This window comes from Hylobates moloch, unplaced genomic scaffold, assembly GCF_009828535.3.
Source record: "Hylobates moloch isolate HMO894 unplaced genomic scaffold, HMol_V3 SCAFFOLD_16, whole genome shotgun sequence".
NCBI classification, from domain to species: Eukaryota; Metazoa; Chordata; class Mammalia; order Primates; family Hylobatidae; genus Hylobates; species Hylobates moloch.
Genome location: NW_026652291.1, coordinates 24294511 through 24318634, shown reverse-complemented (window position 1 = coordinate 24318634; position 24124 = coordinate 24294511). Strand labels below are relative to the sequence as shown.

General features: G+C 39.6%; 1 protein-coding gene across 3 annotated transcripts in view; it reads left to right on the top strand.

Moving 5' to 3' along the window:
* TSHR (thyroid stimulating hormone receptor) overlaps window positions 1–24124 on the top strand; it is a 175024-nt gene that overhangs the window by 134631 nt on the left and 16269 nt on the right. The window contains exons 8-9 of one of the 3 annotated variants that reach the window (XM_032179776.2): window positions 1459–1536; window positions 1693–2020. In XM_032179776.2, coding sequence (XP_032035667.1) covers window positions 1459–1536; window positions 1693–1762 — 148 coding nt within the window. In that variant the 3' untranslated portion in view covers window positions 1763–2020. Of the gene's footprint in view, window positions 1–1458; window positions 1537–1629; window positions 2021–24124 lie in introns of those variants that run through there. The other 2 variants (XM_032179775.1, XM_032179774.2) reach the window with 2 other exon arrangements.

Here is a 24124-nt window from a genome sequence, read left to right as displayed (position 1 = left end):
CAGACCGGGTGACAGAGTGAGACTCCATCTCAAAAAAAAAAAAAAGAAGAAGAAGAAAATTGAAAAACCCAAAAATATATACCTATTTATGACATGTCATTTATTTTTTGGAGTCTCAGCACTTAATCATCATTTAGTGATTCCCCCATCCTGCCCAGAAAGGAGAGATTTCTTCAGCACTGGTGATTGGTAAAACTCTTCTTCCTCCCACGGCTCCAATGAAGACTCATGCCTGGGTCCAGTTAACCAGGAGGGAAGTTTCTCTGTGAGGGCTCTGGAGAAGAAATCCTTCTGACTGAAGGCTTAATATTATTATTAACCATTACCCTTAAAAATGTTCCACCACGAAGAGCACACCCCATAAGTAGAATAATGGAAGCATTAGCCATATCTAAGCAGACCTTCTAAGGGTCTCTGCTATGTTCTTTTGCATCAACAGGTGGCCACTCACTAATGTTTCAGTGGACTAGGTTATGTTGTGAGTTATTCTAAATGTGTAAATTGGGAGCATTTGTAACAAGGATATATATGTGCTATGCTTCTTTTTAGATAATTTTGTTGTGTAATAAAGTTATGGGGAAACAGCCAGTTTCAAAATCCTTGGAAGATTTTATCCATTTGGAGGGAATTTTATTTCAAAATCACTTTGTAACTTAAATTGCTCCAAAAACATTTTACCCTCTAATGCCCAGTGTGTTTTTAAAATGGAATGGCCAATGTGCCCATCAAACCTCTTCCATGGAAGGCTGATGAGATTACTCTGTAATCTCATCTGCCTAAACACTCCTCACACACACCATCGGGTGGTCAGATCAAAGACAGGCCACCCAATAAAATTTGAATTTCAGATCAACAACAGATAACTTTTAATATAAATATTTTTTAAATTGCATGGGGAATATTTTTACCAAAAAATTATTCATTGTTTATCTGAAACTCAAATTTAACTGGCATCTTGTATTTTTATTTGCTAAATCTGACAACCTTATCCAAAGAAAAGATCTGAATCTCTGACAGTCCTCAGCATCACTCGCCACCCTCACCATCTTCATTCCATTCCTAATTTAAGCCTAGTCTTCAAAGTTAAATTGGAATATTAATTAATACTAACAAACAAAATTTGGTATTACAGAGGATTGGCATTAAAGAGAATTAAAAAATACAGTTGCCCCTGGCCTGAAAAATAGGGAATTAAAGCAACTTTTAAGAAATTTAAGTATGCAAACTAGATCATAAACATGCTCATTTTCAAAAACTTCTGCCGTAATTAATGTGTAAAACTTTATACAGTTGAAACCTAGAATGTTTTAAGTGCTTAAGCCAGAAGAAGATAAAGTATCTTCTAAATTCTTGAAATCAGTCAATACTATGGTCACATTTCATTCTGATATCTGTACTAATTTGGTATGATTTCTTAAAATCACCTAATTCTTTCTCTCTCTCTCTTTCTCTCTCTAGTTACCTAAACAAGAATAAATACCTGACAGTTATTGACAAAGATGCATTTGGAGGAGTATACAGTGGACCAAGCTTGCTGTGAGTAAGACATACAAAAAAAAATTTTAGTCTTTTTTTTTTTTATTTTTTTGGAACAGATGGAGACATTAAGGGGAGAACCTTATACTCAAGGGTAGAAAATGTTGCTGTCTCGGGTAAAGGCTTCTGCAAGTCCCTCTTTTCCTGGCTGTATAGGCTACCTCTTGGAAGACAGTCCTTGTCCTTTGAGACTCAGAAGGCCCCAAGCTCCAGTATGCCATCCTGATGCCTGCTAAGGCAGCCACCTTGGTGTACATGATCACAGAGGCTCTGTTCATGGAGCAGCTGCTGTTTGAAAAATTTTGAAATGCAAGGTCCACAACTAGATGGAAGGCATTCTAGTCTTTGCAGAGAAAATGTACCTGAATGTACATTGCACAATGCCTGGCACAAAGATGAAAGAATATAAATGATAGCTCGACTCATCTCTGGAAGAACTTACAATCATGGGGAAAGATGAAATAAAAACATTTTTTAAACAGCATGAAAACATACCTATTTGTGCATTTCCTTTGATTTACACCCCCACATCCAATCAGTGATCAGGTTCTATTGATTCTGCTTCCCTGAAGCCTCTGTATCATCGCCACCTTCCTCATTCCCTTGGTTTTGCCTCAGTTTAGAATCTCATCATTGAACATCCACTCTAGTCCTTGCCAAAGTGGATCACAGGCCAGGCGCAGTGGCTCACGCCTGTAATCCCAGCACTTTGGGAGGCCGAGGCGGGCAGATCACGAGGTCAGGAGATCGAGACCATCCTGGCTAACACGGTGAAACTCTGTCCCCACTAAAAATACAAAAAATTCGCTGGGTGTAGTGGCAGCCGCCTGTAGTCCCACCTACTTGGGAGGCTGAGGCAGGAGAATGGCATGAACCCAGGAGGAGGAGCTTGAAGTGAGCCCAGATCGCGCCACTGCACTCCAGCCTGGGCGACAGAGCAAGACTCCGTCTCAAAAAAAAAAAAAATAAATAAATAAAAACAAAACAAAACAAAAAAACAAAGTGGAACACAGCACCCTAGAGATACGCAAGATAATCTGTTAGGGGCGAGAGGAAATATTAGAGGTTCTATTTATACTTATTTTTAAATAAGAACAAATTAAGTTTTATTAATCTTTTATTTATAGATAGCCACTGTCCCTCAGGTGTCAGGTAGGGGTGGATCCCCCCTAGAGAAGGGTGAGTGATCCACAGTCCTGAGCACTGGATACCTTCACTCTTTCACCTTTGACAATTTTATTTCACTTTCAGATTGAATGCACCCAGTGCATTTAAGGTCCTGTTCTCTTAACACACAGGCTCCATCCATATAAGAGGTCAGAGTGATCTCGAAAATCTGCTGTGCCACGTGGGGGTTCGCTGTTAATTCATGGCAAAGTACTTAAAATTATTATGCATTCTTCTTTTTACAAGAAGACAAGTGGGGAAAAAATGTATTAACCTTTTCTGTGATAAAGTCCCTGTCAGTAATTTTTAACCTGGAAGATATTTTTCAATAACACTTTTATATCTGCTTCTTCGAGATTAAGGTACTGTTTCACCAAGTAATAAGAAAAGTCATTGCTTCTTGAAAGAAATGTATGCTTTAGAGAAAGGCTTTAGAAACAGGTATTTGGGAACATTCACATATGTGATTTTCCTGATTAAAAATTGTCAATGCCGTAAAAATTCTGTTTGGTTCAAATCAGAGATAGAATTTTAACCTGTTTTTAAATCTTTCAAATTAAGTTTGTTATGAACTAAATTGTATCTGTCTTCCTAAATTCAAATGCTGAAGCCTTAACCTCTAGCATCTTAGTATGTGACTATATTTGAAGACAGGATCTGTAAAGAAGTAATTAAATTAAAATGAGGCTGTTAGGTGAGCCTTAATCCAATCTGACAGGTGGCCTCATAAGACAAGGAGATTGGGATACAGAGACACACCAGGGATGGGCGCTCACAGAGGAAAGGCCACGTGAGGCCACAGCAGGAAGGTGGCCATCTGCAAGCCAGGGAGAGAGGCCTCAGGAGAAGCCAAACTTGCTGACACTTTGATCTTGGACTTGCAGCCTCCAGAACTATAAGAAAATACATTTCTGTTGTTTAAACCAGCCAGTCTGTGTTACTTTGTTACCATAGCTCTAACAAAGTAATACAGAGTTGTAATAGGTTTAAAATCCATGTGTATAAAATGTGAAAATGAAACACCTCCAGATCACTTTGCAAAAACAACTGATTGACATCAGAAAATATAAAATTTCATTTAAAACATGTATTTACTTACTGAATTAGATTGAAAAATGAGAATCTTAGTTTAATCAACGCAGTTAGGCCTGCTCTATTCTTGGTGAAATACCCGTCTTTGGTAATTTTTTCAACTAGGACGGCCATTTAAACCAAAATCAAAATAAACTGAACCAAAAGCAAACTTTGAACAGCCATAGCCAAAAGGGTTAAAAATAATTTTCAAAACTAATTAAGCATATTTGATAACATTGCTTTTGCTTTTGTGAAACTTTAAAATATATATATTACTTATCCTCATTGCATTATTTTAAAATGTATGTTTAGTGTGTTATGGTATATATTATATAGTATTATGAAAATACATGTATAGGGTTCATGACTATTCATATGTTAGTGGTACATACTCATATTTTTTACTTATTAATATGTGAGATTGAAAGAATTTGAAGACCAATAGTGTAGACCAGAACCACTCAAAGTGAGTTCATTACAAGGTAAGTTGCTGTCCAGGATGTACAGCAAAGCACAGCTTCTTTTTTGGAGAAAATCTTGTCATGAAAATGAAGTCAACCAAACTCAACCGCGTGTTTAGTTGAAGTAGCTGGCTTACATACAGCATATGCTTCTTATCCTTGGATTGGTAAGAAGCTATTGGCCAATGGGCACCATACTTTGAGTAGCAGTAGTCTAGATGATTAGCATCTCCAAATCTGGCTCCTGCCTTTATTTGGTCTTGGTTCCTCTCAAATCCACCCTCCCCAAACCTCTTTGGGTTCACATGCAAATAGAATGTTAAACCCAATACTGGCCTCCCATTCCCCTCAGGATAGAGGTCTTGGTGTGGCATGCAAGGCATTGCCAAAATCTTCAGCTTTGTCTTTTACACTACTTTATGTCTCTGATCAGTGGTCCATCCATATCAAACCTCTTAGCTCCCTTAATTCTCCAACCTACTTATACTGTTATGCTAAACTCTTACTCTTCCTACTGTCTGGAAAACCCTGCTATAATCTTATCTTTCTGATGAGCACCTGCCGGCATTTTAATTCTGCCCTAGAGGGCAGAATTGTATTTCTACAATTCTGGTTCATATTATAATGCCTGAAACACAGTATGAGCTTAATAAATATTTGTGAAATTAATATGGTACCCAACAAATAATTAAAGCCCTCTTCTGTAAACACTATAGCATTTAAACAGCAATCATATTTTAAAGATATTTTAGTCTGTTGTCCTCAAGGGAATGTGTCCATTTCTACTTTGGAAGTGGTCAATTAAACTACCTGCTTGTACTGCCTAGATGTTGTTTTTTATATTTATGGCAAGATTTTCTACAAGACTCTCCCACCAAGTTAAGAGGATTTGTGCAACTGTCTGAAAATGCTTTCCCTGCCTCTTGGTGGCATTCCAGGTTGTAGAAAGTGACAAAGATGAGGAGTTATACCTGGAGTTGACTCCCAGCCCCATCACTTACTAACTGTAAGACCCAACTCTCAGTTTTCTCATCTGTCAAAACAGGGTAAAGTAAGATAATGGAGTTTAAATAAGATAATAAAGGAACTAAATATATCCTCAATAGTGTTAGACATTATTATGATTATTTTCACTTCTTCCTGAACTTTGACACTTCATTATTCTGATCTGTTCTAACCTCTCTGATCACTCCTTCCCCATTTCTCTCCTTAGCTCACTGCATCATTTCTCAAAATGGGGTTCCATTCTGGGTCCTGGCTCTTTTTCCTCTATCTTCTCCTTTGGTTAAATCATCTGCTCACAAGTATCATGAGAATTTGAATGATTTCTAAGTTTAGGGCCTCATACCTTAGCTCTTATTTGGCCATTCACCCAGCTGAAATTCTCTCCTTGCTCCTTCTCATTCCTATCCAATCCCATCAATCTGGTTAAACTCTCCCTAGCTAGCCTTTGAAAATGTACAATAAGCATTTTCTGATGAGGACTTGCTAAGCTTGGGAATCTTCGCTGGGAGCTACCAATAGGGGAGGGTCACTACATTAAAGAATAGTGAGTGAAAAGCCTCATCAAGAAGGTGGAAATTCAGAAAATATCCGAAAGAAACAAAGGGGCAAGCCTGGGGACAATCTGAAGAAAGAGCATTTTAGACAAGTGCAAAGACCCCCAGGTGAGAATATACCTGGTGCGTTTGAGGAATAGCAAGGAGGCCATTGCTGCTCAAACAGAGTGAAGTAAACGTGGGGGGGGAGTAAAAGTTGTGATCAAAAAGATGATAGGGTTGAGGAGCAACTTGCAGATGGTCTTAGAGGCCATCATCAGGTCTTTTGATTTGCTCTTTAGATAGAGGGGAAGCCATAGGAGCATTTTGAGCATAGGTGTGTCACAATCTGACTCAAAGTTTCACAGGAACATGCTGGCTGTTGTGTTGAAAATAAACTGCCAAGTATGGAAGCAAGAAGACCACTTAGGAATATGTCAAAATAATATAGGCATGAGATGAAAGTAGTTTGCACTAAGACAGTAGCAGTGGAGATGATGAGAAATAATCTGATCCTGACTATATATTTTAAGGTAAAGCCAACAGGACATGCTGATGGCTCAGATATAGTAGATGAGAGAAAGGAAGGAATCAAGGAGAACTGTAATTATTTTTGACTGAGCAGTTAGGAGAATGAGATCACCATTTCCTGAGATAGGGAAAGTTAGTTTGAGGTCCCATGACGCATGCAAGCAGGCAGTGATATATGTGGGTTCAAAAGTCACAATAGGGGTCAGGGCTAGAGATATATTTGAGACTCTTTGGAATGTAGCTGGTGATGAGGGGATACGGGTATAGAAGAAATCTCAAAAAATGAATAGAATTGAGACTTCTGAACTCTCCCCACCAATGTGATTTCCCTGATTCTTTTTTAAACAACGTTAAAATGACAGTACTTCTGAGAAAATATAAATACATTAAAAAGCATGCATTTTTAATGACAAAGAGTAGGAAAGGTGATCATGTGAATAAATGATGAGTGTCTTCAAAAACCAGTCGAGAGCTGCACGCTAGGTACTAGCATGGGTGAAATCAATAAAATGCAAGCTAATTCAAATCACAAAATCTAGGAAATATTTTATCAATTAAATCTTAAGTGTTCTGCAAATGAGAATATAGGTGACACTGAAGCTGGTCGGTCTCATTCTGCACAGTCAAGCACTACTTCTTACTCATCCCAGAAAAAAGACTAGAATTTGCTTTCTGTTAAAATGTCATCACCAAGACTCAAGGAGAATAAGCACAGTTGGGGTTAGAAGGCAGGTACTGTTCTGAAAACAGGATTATATGAAAATTTACATTCTAAAATGTAAGAACAACAATCCTCTTATCCAGTCACTCAACTCATAGAATATTGGCATCAAAATGTATACCCTCCAAGTAAGAGATGAGAGTACTGAGGAAGCTGACAGGCCCAAGGAAAAGAAAAAAACAAAACCTACAAAAAGAATCACTGATAGTCTCCCAAAGTCACCATAGTAATGCCCACCAGCCAATAAGCTTCCACACACAGAGCTTCCCATAGGCCTCCCTTACAAACAAGAACAGACATCCAAGAACCAGCACACCTTTGAGGAAATCCATTGACATGAAAAGCGTCGATGTCTTAGAGTTTTCAGTGTACAGATCTTTCACCTCCTTGGTTTAAATTTATTCCTATTTTTTGTTTTGTTTTGATGCCATTATAAATGGGATTGTTTTCTTTGTTTCTTTTTCTGATAGCTTATTGTTTGTTTATAGAAACACAACTGATTTTTGTAGGTTGACTTTGTATCCTGTAACTTTACTGGATTCATTTCTTAGTTCTAACAGTTTTTTGGTGGAGGCTTTTGGGTTTTCTGTATAAGATAATGTCATCTGCACTCAGAAACAGTTTCTCCTCTTTTTATTATTATTATTATTATACTTTTTTAGGGTACATGTGCACAATGTGCAGGTTTGTTACATATGTATCCATGTGCCATGTTGGTGTGCTGCACCCATTAACTCGTCATTTAGCATTAGGTATATCTCCTAATGCTGTCCCTCCCCCCTCCCCCCACCCCACAACAGTCCCCGGAGTGTGATGTTCCCCTTCCTGTGTCCATGTGTTCTCTTCTTTCTTTAGGATTTGGATGCCTTTTATTTGTATTGCCTAATTGTTCTAACTAGGACTTCCAGTACTATGTTGAATAGATGTGGTGACATGAAATACAAGGACTAGAATAAACAGAAAACGGAACTTGGAAGGAACAGAAACAATGCAAGAACCAGAAGAAAACTTTCATGAAAGTTATAACAAATATCCTCAGAGAGACAATGTTTTACATGTGCAAAATAATTCCTTATACAGGAATATTCAGAAAACAATAAAAGAGTTTTGAAAATTAAAAACATGAACGCCAAAACCAAAAAAGTAAGCAGAAATTGTTAAAGATAAAGGGAAAAACAGCACTCAGTAGAGAGAGCAAAAAAACATGAAATAGAGGGAAGAAAAAACATGAAAATTAGAAATTCAAGCCACGAGGTCCACAGCCCAACTAACAAAAGTTTTAGGAAGAGAAAACAAAAACTGAAAAAGAAAATAGTGTAGCAGATTTCCCATTAATAAGGAAAATGAATTTTGAGAATAAAAAGACCCACAGAGAACCCATATGGCAAAAAAAAAGTGGGGAGGCATGAAGGTACATCATAAAACATGAAATCAATGGGATAAAAATAATAAATTAAAGGCATCTAGACAGAGAAATCATGTGGCCTGTGCAGGCGGGAGAATCGGAATGCCATCAGCCTTCTCAATGGCGACATTGAAGAAGACCACAGATAGAATACACCTTTTGAATTCTGAAGGGAAAGTCATTTCCAAACTACCAATCAAGTGTGAATGATAAAATAAAGACATTTTCTCACATGCAAAGTCTCAAAACCTTGATTTCCTGTTCACCTTTTCTTGGAGAATAAACCAGGAAAGAGAAGAATGAGGACTTTGTTAAAACAGTGATCAACACAGGAAAGAAGCAAATAGAATTCCCAGGATGACCACAGAGGGAGGTCCGAGGAGTCTTGAGAACATGACGTCTACATCAGAGCTGAAGAATGAAGACTCCAAGAGGAAGGTCTTCTAGAAATAAAAGAGGGTTGGCTGGGCACGGTGGCTCATGCCTGTAATCCCAGCACTTTGGAAGACAGAGGCAGGCGGACCACTTGAGGTCGGAAGTTTGAGATCAGCCTAGCCAACATGGTGAAACTCCGTCTCTACTAAAAATACAAAAATTAGCCAGGCATGTTGGTGCATAATTGTAGTCCCAGCTACTCGGGAGGCTGAGGTAGGAGAATCGCTTGAACCCAGGAGGTGGAGGCTGCAAGTGAGCCGAGATCGCACCACTGCACTCCAGCCTGGGAGACAGAGCAAGACTCTGTCTCAAAAAAATAAAAGGACTGATAGATTATTTGATGGAATCCATTGTGTGAAAAACTGGTTTGAGATGTGTTTTCTTTTCCTTTTTTTTTTTTTTTTTGAGATGAAGTCTTGCTCTGTCACCCAGGCTGGAGTGCAATGGTGCTATCTCAGCTCACTGCAACCTCCACCTCCCGGGTTCAAGCAATTCTCCTGCCTCGGCCTTCCAAGTAGCTGGGATTACAGGTGCCAACCACCACACCTGGCTAATTTTTGTATTTTCAGTAGAGATAGGGTTTCACCATGTTGGCCAGGCTGGTCTCGAGCTCCTAACCTCAGGCGATCCACCTGCCTAGGCCTCCCAAAGTTCTGGGATTATAGGTGTGAGCCACCGCTCCTGGCCTTGAGAGGTGTTTTAAAGAACATTGGAGCATGTAGAAAACTTAGCAAGAGGTTTGTTCAAACCAAGACACCCAAATAAAAAGAGAGAAACAGATGGACATCTTGTGAAAGAAAATAAACAGTTACATGACAAAGGAAATGAAAGTGCAATATGCAAAGTTGCAATAACCAAAGTACTGAATATGGGTTTAACCAAATATGTCACAAAACTATTTCAGGAGAGTAGAGGAGTGTGTCAGGAGAGGAAATGTGTAAGGGTGAGGGATGATAAAAGAAAGCCAAATCCTCATCTTCTATAGTAGAGAGTCAGTGGATAAAATCTAAAAACAATAAATCAAGAAATACTTACACTTACGGAGGGAAATACCAGAAGTTAAAAGGGGTTGCTTCTGGGACATCAGACACCAGACTGCAGGGAAGGGCTGCCTCTTGTATTATCAAGCTTCCAGTATAATTTGCTTTTTAAAAATAGGTCCATGCATTATTTTAATAAAAATTAGGCTGGGCGTGGTGGCTCATGCCTGTAATCCCAGCACTTTGGGAGGCTGAGGGGGGTGGATCACTTGAAGTCAGGAGTTCAAGACCAGCCTGGCCTACATGGTGAAACCCCGTCTCTACTGAAAAATACAAAAATTAGCTGGCGCGGTGGCAGGCGCCTGTAATCCCAGCTACTCGGAAGGCTGAGGCATGAGAATCCCTTGAACCCGGGAGGCGGAGGTTGCAGTGAGCCGAGATTGCACAGAGCAAGACTCCGTCTAAGAAAAAAAAAAAAAAATTAACACTTAATTTAATAACAAAGCCACAAAGCATAGGAAGAGAAGACAATGGAGATGTCAGCATGTGAGAGGTCAATAGGAGAAAAGTAAGAAATGAACAAAGAAGAGTCCAGTCTCATTCCTGAGCTTCCAAGCATAGTTGTTGTCTGAAAATGAATTTGTTAACTAATCATACATGGACGTGTGACGTCTCTTTAATTCTTGTCTTGATCTTTTGTCAAAATCTCCATTATTTTTTCCCACATATCTTCTTTCCATAATTAGATTTTAAGATCCCAGAGGAAATAAGTGGTGTCTTATACTTTTTATAACCTTCCTGCCTCAAAACAGAAGACAGACAGTGCTCAATAAATATTGGATGAATTGTAACTAAATATCAAATAGCCATGATTTCATTGTCATTTGTTGTCAAAGCCAAACATGGAAAATTGTAAACTCCATCTAAAGAAAAGAGAATCAGATGCCATATATATTTCTGCCTTATAAAGGGTTTTGAGGGAGAATACAGTCATGTCTAATAGTCAACAACAACAAAAAAAACTTACCCACTTAATCAGCATTTTTCAAGGTCACTTCTCAAAAGATAATCTAATTAAAACAGGTGCAATATCTAGAGTCAGAAGATCTATTATCCAATATTTACTGTTTTTCAAAAAGACTTATAAATTTAGTTTGGAAGTATAATAACTTTTTTATTGATTAATTTTTAATCAAGATATGCAATCTCATTTTCCATTTTTATACTTTCCATTTTTGATTACCTTGTTTTCTTTTTATCTTATTTTGAAAGAGAAGCGCTTGGTGTTTTTAATCTCAGAGAAAAGAACACACTGAAATGCAATGCCTTTCATAATAATCAGAGTTCTCTAAATTCTAGATTATGTAACCAACTTTAACATAGCATTTAGCATATTGTTGAGTAACTACCTCCTAAGAAGAGGAAATCTCTGTAATCATATCCTTGAGTTTGCATTACAGGTATCAGCATAAATAAACTTCAAAAATACACTTTTCTTGTTTTTAGATGATCAAATTAATTCAAGGGTCATGGCACTGTCATATTCCGTTTTTTTTTTTTTTCTTTTTCTTTCTTTTTTTTAAAAAACTCTTCATGATCTTCACAAGATAACACTATTAGGTGGCTGAAAATTTGTGGCAGAGTCCTTTCTGGCATGCCTGAAGAACACAGGTGAATACATGATTTTCTAGGATGATCCTAAGCAAACATATTTTAAATATAATTTGCGTACAATAACATACACAATTTTTTAAGTGTACAGGTTGATGCGATTCGACAAAACTATATTACTCCAGCCTGATTAAGACTTGGAACATTTTCATCATCCAGAAAGTTCCCTCATGCCTCACCCTACCTCCCATAGTGAAGCTATTTTTCTAATATAAAAATTTAGTAGTAAAATTGGCAGGTAATAGGATAGATGTATATCTCTATATATATGTCTTTATGTATACTTTATAGGAAATACTGCTACGCTGTTTTCCAAAAGGGTTGTCTCATTTTCTATTCTCACCAGCCAGGTATGAGCATTTTATACTGGCCAATGCTTTTAATTGTCGTTTTTTTTATTCTAGCCATTCTAGTGGGTCCCTCATTGTGGTTTTAATTCGTGTTTCCCTGGTTATTAATGATGTTAAGCATCTTTTCATGCACTTGTCAGCTATTTGTATTTTCTTTTACCCAGTTTCTGTTCAAATTTTTTGCCCATTTTTATTGGATTTTTGTCTTTTTATTATTCAATTGTGTTCCAGGAAAAAATTTTTGACCTAAATAAAATTTTGGTCCTGGCCACCTGCTCTCTGCCAACCCTAGTGCAAATGGTCCATTTACTCACTTATTCCACAGGCATTTTACTAAGCACCTACTGAGCTCCAGTAGTTATAAAGACAAGACACAGCCTCTGCTTTAAAAAGGTTACAATCAAATTTAGGAGAAATGTAAATAAGTAACTGTAACATAAGTTTAATGTAAAAAGCCATAGGAGATATTTAGAGACTGAACATGCCATTTCTAGTTAGGGTGATCAGCAAAAGCTTTATTAAAGGAGACAGTATTTGAGATGGGCTTCATGTGAGAGGCAGAATTGCAACAGACAGTGATAGAGTTATGAGAGAAAACAAAGGCACGTCTATAGGAAAACATGGGATGTGTTCAGAGGAAAAAAATGGCATAATTCAGGCAAAAGGATAGTGTTGGAATGTTGTGTTGAAATCGTATTATGGACAAGCTTATCTGACTCAGCAGGTAAGGATGGCCCCTGTGGAAGTAGTAGTAATAGTTGCATAACAGATTAAAGTTTGTGGTCCTCAACTCACCTCAGCCCTGACTGTATTATTCCTGGATACCTCTGTCACAGCCACTGAGCTGGGACTGCTAATCTGCACCTCCTGGCAATTTGACAGGGACTGGATCTCCCTCTGAGGGGAGGGAAATTGAGCCCCAAATACCTCATCAGCCTGGAGCTCCTTGACTTTCTTTCTGTGCTTACCAAGTGAAGCTCTTGGTGCAGCTCCCTTGGAGAAGGGAACCTCCTGCAGATGCAAAACCAGGGGAGGCTTGCATGCTAGGCTGCCCTGCTCACCGACTGTGAAATGAGTTGCAAACACAAGACAAACTGACGTCTTGCACACCTAGCTTGGGCACCAAGCCAGACCCATGCCAAAGGAGCCGAGTTGTTGGGGAAGCAACTGAAGTAGGTCATCCCTCCTAAGTCACATTCCCACATCTCCAGAGGCACAGCAAAGGGACTGTGAGGAGGTCATGAAAGAATTTGAAGAGAGAGAGAGTAGGCAATGATCTTTCCAGAATGGTGTGCATGCTGACTTCTTGACAAGAACAAGGAATGGCCTGCTTCAGCCCTAGGAATTTTCAGAACAGAAGAGTCCCATTGACAACTCAGGATACTTGGTTTCCCCCCAAATCCTAATTCATTGATCGGTAGCATCTCCTACTACCATAGCCACTATTATGAGAAAAAAGAATTAATACATTAAATCACAGCAATCTATATTGGCAAGGTTACTTTCATAACTATTGAGAAATTGTTTGCAGAGCAGTCCCCAACTAGTGGGCTGCCTGCTGGTGGGAGAGGGATAAAGCAGTTAGTGCAAAGATCCTCGAAATCATACAAACCTTTGTACTTCTTCAACTGACTAACAGTGCAACTACTATCATCCCCGAAAGACTTTTAGTTTAAATAAAAGTTCTCCAAAACACCGGGAGCCACTGTCTAGAGCAACGGGCTCAAATGGTCGTGCATTTTATATTAGGGGATTCAGTCTGAGTAAATGTTTCCTATCTATGCCAGGCCAAAAAGTAAACTAGAAGAGCTTTTCTTCCCTAAAAATAATTTGCAAATTCATAAAATATTTCTTTAGCATGGTTTTGCTAAAGTTACTTATTTAAGTAAGGGCTTTTTACCTTGACAAAAACTGGTAGAACATAAAATAATTTTTGCTGAGAATGAATACTAGGAAAACAACACTGCCAAAATGTTCTAAACCTTATAAATTCTGAACCATTTTATTAACTAATTATCCCTCTTTAGCCAGAAGCTCGTTACAGTAAAGAATCTGAAGTTTGTTCTATGTTGAGCAAGTAGGACGATAATTACTTCTTCACTGTTCTTTCTTTGCAATTTTATGTATAAATAACTCTACCTTTTAGTGAGTGCCTGCTAGGCTCTGTGCTATTTTTACATAAATTTGATTTCAGCCTTCCAACCCCAAAAGATTCTGACTTCTCCACACCACTCTTCTCAATTTTGGGTGATTTTGCCCATTTCAAGTCTCAATTATCTGTATAATGAAAAAGAGAAACAAGATTGCATAGGACCAAATAGTAAAGGCAAAAGCCATGTATACTATGTTCTGTAGCAGGTTTTACTTGTGATTTTACAATCAATTGGAAGATGCTGTCAACAGGCTAAATAATGAAAGGTATAAATCAATCTCGGATTAAATTTTTGAATAAATAACCTACAAACAGAAACACAAAAAGCAGTTTTTAGCATGTAGAATTAGGCACACAATTCTTCCCAAGTAAATGTGGATGGATACTAAATGTTTTCACTCTTCTGTGAGTTTACTCCTGGATCAGGTGGGAGGAAATAATCAAGCATTGTCATCTGACACACTATCTCTGCCAGGACATGGAAATCCATTTTGTTAATTACATTCTGCCTCTGAGTCTAAAAGAAATAAACACTTTAAAAAAAGTGGACCTTTTATCTCCCACAAGTAGCATTGAGCCTGACCCTTTTGCCAGTACGATGATGATTATTTTGGGTGTGTGTAGGAGTTGTGAGGTTGAGAAGGGAGGGGATTCAACATTGAGGAGGAGGCTATGCTTGTGTTTCAGCTTCTGACCATTGGCAGTTGATATGGTTTGGCTGTGTCCCCACCCAAATCTCATCTTGAATTGTTGCTCCCACAATTCCCACATGTTGTGGGAGGGACCCAGTGGGAGATAATTGAATCATGGAGGTGGTTCCCCTATGCTGTTCTCGTGGATAAGTCTCACAAAATCTGACAGTTTTATAAGAGGTTCCCCCTTTCACTTGGCTCTCATTCCCTCTCTTGCCTGCTGTCATGTAAGACGTGCGTTTTGCCTTTTGTCGTCCGCCATGATTGTGAGGCGGGAGGCAGCGTGGAACTGTGAGTCCACATTGGGGAACTGTGTTCCCCAGCCACATGGAACTGTGAGTCCATTAAAGTTCTTTTTCTTTATAAATTACCCAGTCTCTGGTATGTCTTTATCAGCAGTGTGAAAATGGACTAAAAATTGCCCTGGTTTCCTTTTGTCACTGTGTGGTAGAATGCTGACTCACCAACTTACAGGATATGGCAATTTTCCATTGCAGAGTCCATTATGTTGCAATAGTAAACACTGAAAGATTTCATAGATCATGGAAAGTATAGGCTTATAAGAAATGATCATAGTGATATCTGAGTTATAAAGCAATTTTATTTGTACACATAGACTTTAAGAAAAGATTCATAATTTCTGATCAATTTTCTGAATAGTCAGACACGAATTTTCTTATTAATAATAAGTCATTTTTGAGCATTAGCTTTGTGCTGGGTTCTTTACAGATAGTCTATCACTTTGGGCCTAACAATTCAATAGAAAGTATTCTTATTCCTATTTAACAAATAAGGAAACAGGTGCAGAGATACCAAGTAAGTCCCCCGAGGTCACCTGGCCATAAGGGAAATACTAGGATAGAAATTCAGTATTAACTAACTCCAAAACACGATCTCTTCCTGGTACATCAGGTCAACCTCTTTTATGTAAGATTATTCTTGCACCTGTTGTAATTCTGCAACTTTACTTGATCATTTTCTTAAATTTCTGCTTAAAAGCCTCCAGTGGTGGTTCATCATCTTCATTTTTAAAGAGACAAAGTCCTCACAAATAGCCTTCAAAGACCTATGCTGTTTGTCTCCCACCCATGCCACGTAGTCTCTCATCCTACCTCCTATTTCTTTCCTCCTCATGGTTCTACCCCAGCCACACTGAATAGGACACATGGCATGTTCCCACCTTAGGGGTTGGGCACTAGTTGTTTTCTCTGCCAGAGAGCCCTCTCCCCAGATATCCATAGCTGGCTCCTTCATCTGATACAAGTCTTTGCTTAAGGGTAAGGTTCTCATTGAGATCTTCCCTGAATGCCCTATTTAAGTTTGCAAGCTGCCCACCACTCTTCATCCCACTTTCCTGTTTTATTTTTCCCTATAATGCTTAGTACCATCTGACATTATAGACATTTGCCTACAGTGGTACCCTCTTTACCCATGGAGGATATGCTCCAAGACCCGCAGGGGATGACTGAAACAGAGGATAGTCCCTAACCCTATATACACCATATTTTCCTCCAACACTGCTCCTGTCCTAACTTTGGTTATTTCAATATCCACATGGATTATTTTTCCTATACCTTGACCTCTGAGCCCCACTCCCCCAATAAGCCTGCCCTCCATTGTACTTCCAGGCTTCACTAGACCTGTCATGACCAATGACTACAAAGCCTCCATAACCTGAATCTTAAACATCCTGCTCCCTTTCTATCTCTTTCCTTAGAATACATTAATTCTTCAATGTTTTGGTTCTGCCAGGATCTACAGTCTGTTACTAACATTTCACTGTCTCTCACCTCCCTCATATCCTCACTCTTTCCTTATGCAGCTTAAATGCCATGTTCTGTCATTATAAACACTGACTTGAATACGCAGCCAACTAACTACCTTGCCTCTCTGTCTCACCAGCCTCTTCTGGCCAAGCCCAACCCTGGTTATGTCTAACCACCCACCTGCTGCAGGCCTGGGCTTTTGCAGCTGAACATGGCAAGTGGTTTCACCTTAAATCATTCACCCCAAGCAGGCTCTACCTGCTGCACAGCAATCACATCCCACTTCCCCATTCCCTCTCCCACTCTGTTGGATGACCATGTCCTATGGCCTCCCCTCTCTTCAGTTCTCTAGTCCTCTTCCTCATTCTCATGTCCACTTGATCACCTTGATTTCCATTTCACTGAGCATAAAATCAATCCAAAAAGAACTCCTCATGTCCCACTACCACATCTACCCATCTTCCTGTGTCTATGCCCATATTCTTTCTCCTCTCTTCTGTATTTTAAGTCACTTTTTAAAGCTGGCCCCTTCACCGGGGCCCTAGATCCCATCCCCTCTCAAAAATCAAGGGCATCGCTTCAGCAATCCTCTCCCTTCTTCCCTAATCATCTGTATTTCCCTCCCTACTAAATTATCCCCCATCAGTGTGTAAACATGCTGTAGTTTCTTCCATCTTAAAACCATATTTCATGAATATGGATTAAAAGACACCTAAGAGACATCAACTGAATGCCATGTCTGGGTCTATTTGGATCTGACTTAAACAAGGTAAGAACTACCTTGACTTTCTTGGAAAACTGATTGAATATTACATGGCCTTAAAGAGTTACTGTTTTAGATATTATTGATTTTTAAAAGATTCCTTAATTCTTAGAAAATATTGAAATATTTATAATTTTAAAATATCCCTTCCTTTGTATCTACTTCCACCTACTGCCCTATTTATCTGTGTCTTTTTGCAGCAACTATCCCAATTTCTGTTATGCTCACTCCAATCAGGTTTTCACTTCCCACCATGCCACTAAAACTCCCTTTACAAGGTCAACAGTGACTTCCACAGTTGCTAAATCAAATGGCCAATTAGTACTTATTTCAGAGGCATTTGACTCAGTTGCTGACTCCATCCTCCTTGGAATGTATTCTTCTTTTGGCTTCCAAGGCACTACTCTCTCTTGGTTTTTCTCCATACCTCTGATTGTTCCTTCCTACTCTGTTTTTCTAGCTCTTCTTCTTCTTCCTGATCTCTTAATGTTGGAGTGCCCCAGGGATCCATCTTTGATATTCTTTTTATCTGTATCTTCATTCACTTCCTTGGTGATCTTATCCACTTGTATGGCTTTACCTAATGCCTATGATACCCAAATAGAAATCTCCAGTCCAGACAATTCTCCCAAATTCCACGCTCATAAAACACTGCTTGACTGCCATCACCATCTGGATGTCCAATAGGCATTTCAAACTTGACATGCCCAAAAGTGAACTTCTGATCATTCCCTCCAAACCTGCCCCACCTGCAGCCTTCCCCATCTCAGGAAATGGCAACTTCATTCTCCCAGCTGCAGACTAGAAATCTTGGAGTCATTCTCAACCCTTCTCTTTCTCACATACCCCACATCCAATCCATCAGAAAGTCCCAATGGCTCTACTTTTCAAATATCTACAAACTCCAACCATTTTCAGTATCTCCGCTGCTACCACCCTAGTCCAAACACCATCCTCTCTATTTTTGGTCTCCCTGTTTCCACCTCTTACTCACTTTGGTTACTTTCAAAGCAGCAGCCAGTATGATCCTTTTTAAATAAGTCAGATTATACCATTCCTCTGCAGCCTTTTGATCTCACTTCCATGAAAATGCAATATTCTTTCGACAGCCTACAAGGCCACACATGATCTGGCTCCCAATACCTCCGCTGACTTCTCCCACATGTTCTATGCCCTCACTGTCTCAGCACCAGCAACACTGGCCTCCTTGCTTCCTCAAACATACCAGGTGCACTCCTCACAGTCTTTACACTGCTGGTCCCTTGGCCTGCAATGCTTTTGCTCCAGATATCAGCTTGGCTGTCTCCCTCACCTCCTTCAGACATTTCCTCAACTATCTCCTCAATGAGGCCTTCCCTGACACTGTCCCCTCATCTCTCATTGTGACCCACTCCTGGTCTCTGCCTTTTCTCTTCCCTGTTCTCCTTTTCCCCATAGTACTTATCATTATCATCTTACATACTGTATGTCTTCACTTTTTTAAGAAAAAATTACCTTTTTCTCCACTAGAATGTAAGCATGAGGAGAGCAGGAATTTCTGCCTGTTTAGTTTACTACTATAGCCCTAGCTTCTAGAACTATACTTGAGACGTCTACAGCAATCAATACAATACATTCTGTACTTGCTAAATAAATGCATATTGCATTTCTAGATTATTTAAACTTATTAATAGACAAGCTCACTGTCTTGAATTTATACCTTTTAAACCTTTAACTTATTTTTCAATTCAATATTAATAAATTAATTACATTGTGTTTTAAACAGTAAATTAATCTTTCTGCTCTTAGATGCATTTCATCTACCAATTTACAGATGTAACTTTACATTTATAATGGAGCAGCTTCCACATATTGACCTTTGGGAAAACCTACTTTCATGACAAGCAAACAGAAAAGACACTTGCAATTGCTTTTGGAACATTGGCAAGCCAATTAGTGCTTCTTTAATTTGCAATTGAATTTATCATGTTAATCGTAAATAATAATCAATGACAAAATATCTCTCAAAAAATAAAAATAGTTCCAATGTTTGGGGATACTAGAAGGCATAATTGCTTTTGAGGTGCAATTTGCTCTTCCTATGACATTAAACTTAGTTAGCTCTTTTTTTCCTGGCATCATTAAAATCTCATGATATTCTTCTCTGTATATAACGCTGCAGGACTCACTCTCTCCAAATTCAGGTCCTGTTACTTTCATTAGACACTTAACTCGAGATTATTCCCACGAACTAGGCAATTAGACTTCAAACCATCTGCCAGACTCAGCTCAGCTGCATTCTAATTTGTGAGAAAATACTTGCTAGAGACAAACTCTCATGGAGTTCAATGCCCATTGCTTGATGAGCTCTTTGAAGAGAGTGCCAGAGTCAACAAAACAGAGGGAAGCCCTCCAGCTTGTAGCTTTCTATCCATATGGCTACATCCACAAGTGATTTCAGACCCCTTCATCACCCATAACAACTCTTTATATTCTTCTTACTCAGAAAAAAAAAAAAATTACCACATGTTGACAGGTTTATTTTAGGAAAGAAGGTACACACTATTTAAAAATCCGGGATTTGAAGTAACCAAATAAAACTTTGGGTGAGTGGGAAAAAATACAGCCTCAAATAATTTAAAATGATTCCTGACTTGTTGAGTTTGAGGATCTCTTCAGACTGAGATTTATTCTCCAACAACTCCAGAATTGGGAGACTATCCATGGTCTGAAGAGCTACAGAATTCAGAATGAAGAAAAATAGAAAAGAAGGAAGGCAAAACTCACAGTACTCAGAGGGAGTGTAGTCACAGACTGCTGTCTTGCTCTGTAAAATCTCTGGGAGGAATGGAACTTAGAGGTGACAGGTATGGCATGTGGTAAGAGTAAGACATGGGACTGAAAACAGAAAGGTTAACTGAAAGTTTATATCTGGAAACATTAGTCCTGTACTCTATTTATGCAAAATTCCAATAGCCAAGTACCTCCCCACTAAGCTGAAGAAGTTGAGAAATCCTAAAACAAAGAAGACATTCACATTCTGACACTTTAGGGTCCACCAACATAATGGCCAGCTCCCTACACAATTACCCTAAAGCAAAGTCTGCCAACAGAAAAGCACCCTCTTAAATATGAATGTGTGCAACCAGAGATGTCCAGTCAAAGAATGCTCCTAATATGGAAGATCAAAACCAAGATACCCAAATGCGGGGGAAATGAGCCTGGAGAAATCAAAGACATCACAGAAAAGAGAAAGGAACCTTTAACAAAGCAATAATAAAGGACTTGAGATAAATATGAGAACACATTTCATCCCTATTACTATAACAGTCATGATAATAATAATAAAAATAATAGCTAATATTTATTGAGAACACACTAAGGGCTACTGTTCAACAAACTCAAGACAAGGAAACTGCAGCACACAAAGTTTAAGTGACTGATAGTAAGTGCAGAAGCCAGGATTTAAGTCCAGATAGTGTGAATTTAAAACCCATGTTCCTAAACAAAGGGGTATGCTTCCTCAAATATGCTGGTTTTATTTTATTTTATTTTTTATTCTTTTTTATTTATTTATTTTTAGAAGGAGTTTCGCTCTTGTTGCCCAGGCTGGAGTGCAATGGCACGATCTTGGCTCACTGTGACCTCCACCTCCCAGGTTCAAGCGATTTTCTCCTGTCTCAGCCTCCTGAGTAGCTGGGATTACAGGCATGTGCCACCATGCCCGGCTAATTTTGAATTTTTAGTAGATACTGGTTTCTCCATGTTGGTCAGGCTGGTCTCGAACTCCCAACCTCAGGTGACCCACCTGCCTTGGCCTCCCAAAATGCTGGGATTACAGATGTGAGCCACCGCACCCAACCAAATACGCTGTTTTTAAAAGGAACAGAACACAAGAAAGTGCTCTTTAAAAATCTACTCAGGTATTTGACAAGTATGTGTTTAGAGTCTTCTTTTGGCTAAACACCAGTATAGGTACCAAAAATACGGCAATAAACAGAACAGGCAGTATTCCAGCTCTCATGAAGCTAAAATTAAAAATTTAATAGAAGAGATGGAAGATGCACTCAAGGAATTTTACCAGGCAATTTAATAAAAGTAATAGGAGAAAATTCTAAGAAAAAATGGAGATATGTCTGAGGGACCAGGAGGTGCCTTTTCCTCTTATTAAGAATTCCAGAGACAAAACAGATAAAATGAGAATAAGTTATTCCAGAAACAATACAAGAAAATTTCCTAGCGGTGAAGAACAAAGGTCTTCAGATTGAAGGGGCCTCTCTTCCCGCAATGCCCATTATAATAAATGGAAAAAGATTCCTATCAAGGTACACCTTGATGAAATGTCACACCAGGGATAAAGAGAAGGTCTGAGAAGCTTCCAGAAGTAATAACAAGTCGATGACCAAAGAATAAGAATTTAAATGGTGTCATACTTACCAAAAGCATCACAGGGTGCTAGAATAGGATAAAGCCTTTAAAATTCTGAAGAAAGGCGATTTGCAACCTTAAATTTTATAGCCAGCTAAAGTACCAATTGAATATAAGGGTAGAAAAAAATAAGGTCATTTTCAGACATGCAAAGACTCAGAAAATATCTCCTTCACACGACCTAAGAAATTACTTGAAAATGTGCTCTAGGAGAGAAAATCAAGAAAAAAGATGACACAAGATTCAGAAAGAGACTCCCACTGGGGAGAGGGGAAATAGTCTCCTAAGAAGCTTGAACTTCATTCTGTAGATATTAGAGGAGGCATGGATTTCAAGCTGGAAAGAAATATGATAAGATCTGTGTTTTAGAAAGGACATTCTTTCCTAAGTCTTTCCTAATGTCCTTTAGAAAAAACATTCTTTCCTAAGTTCCTAAGATCAGAATAGTGGAAGATTTCTGAGACCAGTCACGAAGTTTTTGCAAAACTCAGGTGAAATGTAGTTCAGACCTAAACTAAGGCGGTAGCAATGAGAACCATGAAATTGTAGATGTGCAACAGCTGGGCTGACATCTGATCAGGGTGGGGGGTTCTTAGCACAATTTCATGTTGTTGTAAATATTCACGGCATGAATGTAGGGCAAGGGGAAGAGAGACTCCACAAGGACATTGAAGCTTCAAGCCCTGGAAAATGGTAGATGGAAAACAAGAAATAAAGAAATTCCAGTAGGCTTCGAGGCAAGAATCATTCTATTTGAGATATGTTGAGTGAAGAGGCAGTGCTAGATCCATAGAGAAGTATAGAGGAGCTCCTACCTTTCTGTCTGATAACAACCAGACTATATGATTAAAACTGCAGATCAGGGGGAGCCAAGATGGCCGAATAGGAACAGCTCCGGTCTCCAGCTCCCAGCCCCAGCGACACAGAAGACTGGTGATTTCTGCATTTCTGCTTGAGGTACCGCTTTCATCTCACTAGGGAGTGCCAAACAGTGGGTGCAGGACAGTCGGTGAAGCGCACTGTGCGCGAGCCGAAGCAGGGCGAGGCACTGCCTCACTCGGGAAGCGCAAGGGGTCAGGGAGTTCCCTTTCCTAGTCAAAGAAAGGGGTAACAGACGGCACCTGGAAAATCGGGTCAGTCCCACCCTCATACTGTGCTTTCCCAACGGGCCTGGAAAACGGCACACTAGGAGATTGTATCCCGCACCTGGCTCGGAGGGTCCTATGCCCACGGAGTCTCGCTGATTGCTAGCACAGCAGTCTGAGATCAAGCTGCAAGGCAGCAGCGAGGCTGGGGGAGGGGCGCCCGCCATTACCCAGGCTTGCTTAGGTAAACAAAGCAGCCAGGAAGCTCGAACTGGGTGGAGCCCACCACAGCTCAAGGAGGCCTGTCTGCCTCTGTAGGCTCCACCTCTGGGGGCAGGGCACAGACAAACAAAAAGTCAGCAGGAATCTCCAGAGACTTAAACGTCCCTGTCTGACTGACAGCTTTGAAGAGAGTAGTGGTTCTCCCAGCACGCAGCTGGAGATCTGAGAACGGACAGACTGCCTCCTAAAGTGGGTCCCTCACCCCTGAGCAGCCTAACTGGGAGGCACCCCCCCCAGAAGGGAAAGACTGACACCTCACTGGGCCAGGTACTCCTCTGAGACAAAACTTCCAGAGGAACTATCAGACAGCTGAATTGGTGGTCTCACGAAAATCCGCTGTTCTGTAGCCACCGCTGCTGACACCCAGCCAAACAGGGTCTGGAGTGGACCTCTAGTAAACTCCAACAGACCTGCAGCTGAGGGTCCTGTCTGGTAGAAGGAAAACTAACAAACAGAAAGGATATCCACACCAAAAACCCATCTGTACATCACCATCATCAAAGCCCAAAAGTAGACGAAACCGCAAAGATGGGGAAAAAACAGAGCAGAAAAACTGGAAACTCTAAAAAGCAGAGCACTTCTCCTCCTCCAAAGGAACGCAGTTCCTCACCAGCAATGGAACAAAGCTGGATGGAGGATGACTTTGACAAGTTGAGAGAAGAAGGCTTCAGACGATCAAACTACTCTGAGCTACAGGAGGAAATTCAAAACAATAGCAAAGAAGTTAAAAACTTTGAAAAAAAATTAGAAGAATGGATAACTAGAATAACCAATGGAGAGAAGGGCTTAAAGGAGATGGAGGAGCTGAAAGCCAAGTTTTGAGAACTACGTGAAGATTGCAGAAGCCTCAGTAGCAGATGCGATCAACTGGAAGAAAGGGTATCGCAGATGGAAGATGAAATGAATGAAATGAAGCGAGAAGGGAAGTCTAGAGAAAAAAGAATAAAAAGAAATGAACAAAGCCTCCAAGAAATTTGGGACTACGTGAAACGACCAAACCTACGTCTGATTGGTGTACCTGAAAATGACAGGGAGAATGGAACCAAGTTGGAAAACACTCTGCAAGATATTATCCAGGAGAACTTCCCCAATCTAGCAAGGCAGGCCA